We start from the raw sequence: 7,393 nt of genomic DNA on the forward strand, positions 1-7,393 counted from the left end.
ACTCCCTGAATGAAGTCATGCTGCATTCACATGGATGCAGATGAGAGGAATCAGCAATGAGGTAAATCTCCTGGATTACACTGTGGATTACACAGTCCCAGCCATTTAATTAATCCAAGATAATCCGCGTCATGGATTGTGAAGGGAGTAGAACCAAGCAGCAGATGTTTCCATCAGAAGTCTGACTGAGTCATTCAGAAACACCTCTTTTTTTTGCATCCTAAGCAATGTTCTTATCATTGGGGCATCACATCCACATGTAGAACTCAGACATGCTGTCAGTACATTTAATGATGACATAAACGTCTTCCGTTTCAAAAAACACTCACCGGCTCTGTCGACACTGTTTTATTTTATCATGACCAAAGCCTTTCATCATCATCACATGATGTCACTAAAAATACACGTTCAGTCCTCAATCACATGTTAAATTATTACATAATCGTCATTGTTTTATCGTGTAAACTTGATGACATACGAATGACGACAGATAAATCATCACAACCAGGAAGAAATAGTCAAATTTTTCAGTCTTTTTGAATCATAAGGAAATGTATTTTGGTTATACGGGTTATGACAACACAAACCACACGTTGTGATAACATGTTAGTCGAGGAAATGTGTGTTAAAGCTGAGGTAAGCAGCATGGGTGGTGACAGGAAATGATGCAGTTTCCTGTTTTTAACATACCAAAAAGAGTGAATAAGTAAGATCATTTTAAATAGGATTGAAGTCACACACACAGACACACACACACACACATACACACACCCACACACGTCACAGTCTGACTTCAACATTTCACTCTGGATTTGAACATAAAGAGCAGTAAACACATGTTTCATTGACAGCTATGATAAGCCTTCTATTTGGGTTCTTCACTGTGTGTGTGTGTGTGTGTGTGTGTGTGTGTGTGTGTGTGTGTGTGTGTGTGTGTGTGTGTGTGTGTGTGTGTGTGTGTGTGTGTGTGTGTGTGTGTGTGTGTGTGTGTGTGTGTGTGTGTGTGTGTGTGGTGTCAGCAGTTCGAATGGAAGATTTTTGCTGAGTTTGTGGTGTGAAGTGAATGTAGGTTATGGTGAAACCAGGTTAAGATTTGAGATTATAAATTTCCAGTACTGTATACAGTATATATATATATAATTGTCGGAGAAGCTGCTGGAGACAACAATTATTTTAGTCTAGGCCTCATAGATCAATACATCAAAGATCATTTGATCAATAAAATGATGCAAACAGTTGAAATTGTTCCTTGGAAACTTGTTTTTTGTTTTGAAAATTTGGTTTATTGATATTGTCTGAAAACTTTGCATTGCATTGTGGGATGTGGAGTCCAAAAGATTGATGCATAGAAGTGTTTTTACTTCATTCTTACTGTTATTTCTTGTGTTTATTCACTAGACAAGGAGGAAATTGATTCTTTTGACACTATTTTTGGTCTACTTTATTCCCGGTGATATCAGTGATCACCTCAATCCACCAGACATTGGATTTTGGCCAGATTTAGAACTTTCCCAAAGTAAACCACTGCTATTGTTTTTGCTGGAACTTTCAGTGAAAACACCAGAAATGTGTTGGGAAGTCACTTGGCTGAGTTTTTTGGGGGTCAAACACAAGATATCAATGTAAGAATGAAGTAAAAACACTTCTCGGCATTTATCCCACAATGCAATTCACAAAACTTTGGTGAACATTTTTACGGGCAAATGATCTTAAATATATCAAATCTAGTTAGTCTACACCATGTCGGTATCTGGAAAAAAATTGTGTTTTCAGCAACTTTAACAATCCAGCAGGGCTTGATCTGAAAAACATCTAATTTAAAGCAGGTCGAGCATTTTGCTAAACATTTGTATTGTATTCTTAATATTGGATATAAGTAAATAAAAACACATATGGGTTTTTTTTCCCCTACTTTAGGCCAGTTTTTGCTGACACTACAATACATATTTCAGTATTTTGGTAAATTTTTAGACAATTTTTTTTTTTACCATTGCATTTGAGCTTTGGATACAATCATATTTCTTTTTACTAATATCTTAAAGTTTTATTTATTTAAACACATTTTTCTGGAAATTTACTTTTAAAAGAGCCCAGTTCTGCTGGAGATTTTTCCCCTTTAAAAGGGGAGTTCTTTCTCCCCACTATGATGCATGTTGGGTTTTTTTCTTAAGAATTTTACATTTTCATTGTACTCTCAGATGACTATTGTTGTAATTTGTACTATATAAATAAAGTTGAATTGAATTTAATTGAAATTTACTCTAATCACTTGACATGTTTCGACTGCCAACTGTCAGTCTTCCTCAGAGGTGTTTGCTGATTGTATTAGGACACGTCAAAGCAATCAGCAGATGCCTCTGATGAAGACTGACAGTTGACAGTTAATACGTGTTATGAGATTAAAGTAAATTTGAAAGTACGTTTTTCAAAAAAAGTTATATATTATTATTAAAAAAAAAAAAATAAAAATAAAAAAATTGCATTTAGCTTTGGATATAACCCATTTTTTTATATCTGTGTATCCATATTGTAATATTTTTCTTTGGCTTTTTATTAAATTATTTAATTTATTAAACTAATACCTTAAATGGGCTTAAATTGCTTGTATTGATCTGTCTTAATATTTACCTTCTAACATTTCTCCTTTTAAAGTCGACGGTTGGTTTAATAAGGGTGTAATTTTATTTTTATCTTCCAAAGTGAGTCACGTAGAGCTGAAAAAACCCGGGGATAACCTGAATCCACCGCGGGCACTGTAGGCCAAATCAAACGCACGTCAGATCCCATAAAAGGAGTGTCATTATGACCATATTTGGTTTTTCCGTTGTTTTGTTTCGTTTCTTCTATGGAAAAAAAGAAGGCGGTGCTACAGTAGCTCCGCCCACAACCCGTTTTTTATCAATGAACAAATGAAACTGTCAACAAGTTAAACTGCTGAGTGTCAACAAGTAACAGCTGCATTACACAAAAGTTGTAGTTACGTAATAACTTAACACGCTTACATTACTATATATATTATTTTATTTTCATTTATTTTTTATAAATATTCTATTTTTCCATGGCGTCGTTCAGTGATGCTCTGGAGTTAAGCGGTCATGAGCTGGTTCACATCCTCCGGACTCCCCGGGACCAGTGTCCCTCTGCGGGCTGTGCGGTTCTGGACTGCAGGCCCTTCCTGGACTTCTCTCTGACCCACATTAACGAGTCCCGTAACGTGAACTGGAACTCGATGCTGAGGCGCAGATCCAAGAGCTCCGTGGTGGCTCTGGAGTGGCTGATCGCGGACAAGGCGCTCCTGGGCCGGCTGCGGAGCGGCCAGTGCTCCCCGGTGGTGGTGGTGGATGAAAGCAGCGGCTCATTGAGCGACCTGAGGCCGGAGAGTGTGGCCCACATGCTGCTGTGCTCACTGCAAAACGAGACCAGCACACAGATCTGCTTTCTGCAAGGTAAAAATCACTCAAAACATGTATATATATATATATATATATATTCAAATTAATTCACACCCAATCTCAAACAACTGTATTCTATACTTACACTTCCTCAAATATGAATGTAGTTTAAAAAAAAAAAAAAAAAAAAAAAAAAAAAAAAAAACAGTTGTACCCTACAAAGATTTTATAATTAAATACTTAATTAGATAATAATGAAAAAATGAAAATTATATTTTTGTAATTTTTTTAACCAATACTTTTTTCAAATTAAAACACCACACAATCTCAAGCAAATGTATTCTATATACGTACACTTCCTTAAATATAAATTTAGTTGAAAAAAAAAAAAAAAAACAACTAAAAATTAAATAATAAAAATTGAACTCATGTTTTTGTAATTTTTTAAAATTATTGTTCTTTTCAAATCAAAAACACCACACAATCTGAAACGACTATACTATACTTTCACTTCCTCAAATTTAAATATAGTTAAATAAAAATGCAGTATACAAATTAAATAATTAAATAGTTAATTAAATATTTCAACAATACTGGAAATGAAAATTATATTTTTGTAATTTTTTAGAATTATTATTCTTTTTCAAATTAAAACACCACATAATCTCAAACAACTGTATTCTATGCACGTTCTATGTACAGTCTTGAAAGGACTGCTTCGATTTCAGATGGAGGCAGATTTTTATTTTATTATTGTAAGTTTAAGAATCTGACGGCCCGAGGAATAAAACTGTTACTGTCATCAATCAATATATTTATGCTATAAGCATTTATAATTTACACAAATGTCAATCTATAATCAGAAGTTTGATTAACTTCCTTTTATAACGTTATTTTCTATTACATTTCAGTGTTAATTTCTATTCAGGACTGTGTGCTGAAAGCTTTCAGCTTATAGTTTATACCATGTGATCTCCATTTAGGTGGATTTGAGGGATTTTCAGAGGCGTACCCAGAGCTTTGTCACAGATCTACCAACAACCACCTCTCTACGGTGGAACCAGAGCCTGCACTGACAGGTCGTAGAACACCAGCCTACGATCAGGTTAGGAACCAATGAAAAACCAAGGATATAAAAATGAATTTATGGTCAAACAACAGACCATCTGATCCTTTGTGATTGTTGTTGTGATGTGCAGGACGGGCCTGTGGAGCTGCTGCCATTCCTGTTTCTGGGCAGTGCTGTTCACTCGTCACGCAGAGAGACCCTGGCGGCGGCGGGCATCACAGCAGTGCTCAACGTGTCCTCCACATGTCCAAACTTCTACGAGGGGGAGCTGGAGTACCTGCAGCTCACTGTGGAGGACAACCTGGGAACGGACATTAAAGCCTGCTTCTCTACAGCTATTACCTTCATAGGTAGGTTCATGAGGTTCCATCGAAAGATGAATAAGAAAAAGTTGGTTGATAAGGAACATATTATCGCCAATGTTTATTTATATTTATTGGTTAGCAGGATTAGGTCAAAAGTACTTAACAGATTTTGACAAATAATATATTTAGGTTTCATTTATTCGGACACCTTTTTTTAGGAAATTTACTTTGATCTCCTGAAATCAAAGTACATGTCAGGAGATCAAAGTAAATTTCAGATCAAAGTAAATTTAAGGAGATCAAAGTAAATTTCCCAAAAAAAAGTTATCTGAATGAATGAAACAATAACATATTATTTCCAAAAAGAAGACAAAATGAACTTGCTGGAATTAATACGCAAAAGTCATGAAAAAACTGTGTTCAAGTACAGTACTTCACCGCTTAGAGAAGATGGGGACAAAAAAAACAACAACTCACAAACACGCTACAAGAACCACATGAGATTCAACCTCCAACACAGAGACGAGGGTATCACCACACCAAGCCTCAATATCAGAAAGCCCATCCCAATCAGGAGATCAAAGTACATTTCAAATTAAATTTCCTGAAAAAAGTTGTCTGAATAAATGAAACCGGAACATAATATTTTCAAAAAGACAATGAAATGAACTTGCTGGAATTTTTTGCAAAATTTTAACCAGAGATAGACCTTATATGTGATGGAAGATTCTATTAAAAAAATGAAGGGTATCCAGATCGATATGCTAATTTTGGATCAGTTTAAAAAAAATGGAAAATCGCTTTTTCTTATCATTCATGAACATTTTTAAATTCCTATCTTGGTTTGCCATTGACTGATTTTTGTGAAATTTGATGCAATTATGTCAGGTTGGTTCCTTAATTATCTCACCAAGTCTCAACCAGATCAGATCTGGATTGTAAATTTCATTGCAATTTTTCTAAAAAAAAAAGGTTGGTAGAAATTTCTACTTGGCAGATTTTTGCGTCGTCGGATTTCTACATGCTGTTGTTCTCATCTTATTGTGACATCTGTGTTTTTCATTTCATTTGAAGCTAAATATGTGCAATAATCTCTATCTTTTCTGGTTCTTCCCACAGACTCGGTGAAGCAGAGCGGCGGTCGGGTGTTGGTGCACTGCCAGGCAGGAATCTCCCGCTCAGCCACCATTTGTCTGGCCTACCTCATGCACACGCAGCGCGTTTGTCTGGACGAAGCGTTCGACTTTGTCAAGCAGCGGCGTCACGTCATTTCCCCCAATCTGGCCTTTATGGGACAGCTGTTGCAGTTTGAAACTGATGTTCTGTGTCAAGGATGAAAAAAGCCATTACGACACTTTTCTCCCTGCTGATGGTGTTGTGCTGAATTCACAGAACGTTATCCGGACTCTAGTTGTTCATTAGTATAATTGTGCTGTTTGTCCTGAACACATGAGAATACGTACATTCAGACAAAAGGCCGCTTGTGTTGCTGATATCACATGGCCAGATTCCAACACGCTAACCGGTGTGTGATACAACAAACAGCTTTGGGCAGCAGAAACCTGGCTGCAACTATAGTACAACATGAAGAAGTGAGTGAGCCAGTTGGAGCAGCTTTGGTTGTTTCCCAGACGCAGGGAGGGAGTTTGTCCTGCTCGCCAGGTTTCCATTGCTATGCCTGATTATTAGTGTGGGATTCCCCGTTAAAGCGCGCAGGTCATTCCATGCACAATAACAAGCACTGAGATTTTAAATTTAAAACACATTAATAGACTGATGGGTTTCAAACATAACGCAGAAAAGTCTAAAGCATGTGTCAAACAAGATTCGGCTCGCAGGAGAAAGTAAAAATGACAGAAAAAAATACGTATCCTTGTGTAAATGACAAAATCATTCAGTTGTAGATATCTCAGCCTCTTCAAATACACATGGATACAAATTTAGAAATTTCACACACTTACATCATATGATGGCAGTAATTAATCTCAAATTGATGAAAAAAAACAATTAAAAATTTTCAAAAGCCAGCAAATTATTATACTAAAGGAAATGTAGGTGAATTTAAGTTTAAAGTCACTCCAAATACACAAGGATACAAATTTACAAATTTCTTAAACCTATATCATATGGTCGCAATATTTTTTTAATCTCAAATTGATGAAAAAGACTTATTTAAAAAAACGAAAAAACCTGCTAATTATTCTACTAAATTAAATAATTGTTCACAATATCAAGGAAATGTGGGTGAATTTAAGTTTAAGGTCACTCCAAATACACATAGATACAAATTTACAAATGTCACGCTTATATCACATGATGGCTGTCATTTTTTAAATCTTAAATTGATGAAAAAAATTCAAAAACCTGCAAATGTCCTCAAATAATTCTACTAAATTAAATAACAATTGTTCATCATATCAAGAAAATGTAAATTAATTTAAGTTTACGGTCACTGAATGCTTGGATATTGTCCATCTCTCATATACTTTTATGTAATCTATACGTGGAAGTGCAAACTATGACACATTAATGTTGAAATTGATTTTTTTCCTGCTATAGTCTGTGTTCCACTTGAGATCAAACTGGTCTGTGTTTGCCCCCTGAACTATAATGAGTTTGACACCCCT

The 7,393-nt window shown here is 35.6% G+C and overlaps 1 protein-coding gene across 1 annotated transcript; it reads left to right on the top strand.

Annotated features, from left to right (window-relative positions):
• Window positions 1-2,945: 2,945 nt before the first annotated feature.
• dusp2 (dual specificity phosphatase 2) lies at window positions 2,946-6,780 on the top strand. The gene is made up of 4 exons (XM_028457518.1): window positions 2,946-3,446; window positions 4,376-4,497; window positions 4,592-4,811; window positions 5,886-6,780. Exons 1-4 carry the CDS (start codon window positions 3,059-3,061, stop codon window positions 6,101-6,103), a joined length of 948 nt encoding a protein of 315 aa, XP_028313319.1. The 5' UTR covers window positions 2,946-3,058; the 3' UTR covers window positions 6,104-6,780.
• Window positions 6,781-7,393: the final 613 nt, after the last annotated feature.

Source organism: Gouania willdenowi, chromosome 9, assembly GCF_900634775.1.
Source record: "Gouania willdenowi chromosome 9, fGouWil2.1, whole genome shotgun sequence".
NCBI classification, from domain to species: domain Eukaryota; kingdom Metazoa; phylum Chordata; class Actinopteri; order Blenniiformes; family Gobiesocidae; genus Gouania; species Gouania willdenowi.

Coding starts and splice junctions, on each gene's coding strand:
- dusp2 (XM_028457518.1), top strand. CDS start 3,059: ATGGCGTCGTTCAGTGATGCTCTGGAGTTAAGCGGTCATGAGCTGGTT. Junction 3,447..4,375: donor ACAGATCTGCTTTCTGCAAG/GTAAAAATCACT, acceptor ATCTCCATTTAG/GTGGATTTGAGGGATTTTCA. Junction 4,812..5,885: donor TACAGCTATTACCTTCATAG/GTAGGTTCATGA, acceptor TTCTTCCCACAG/ACTCGGTGAAGCAGAGCGGC.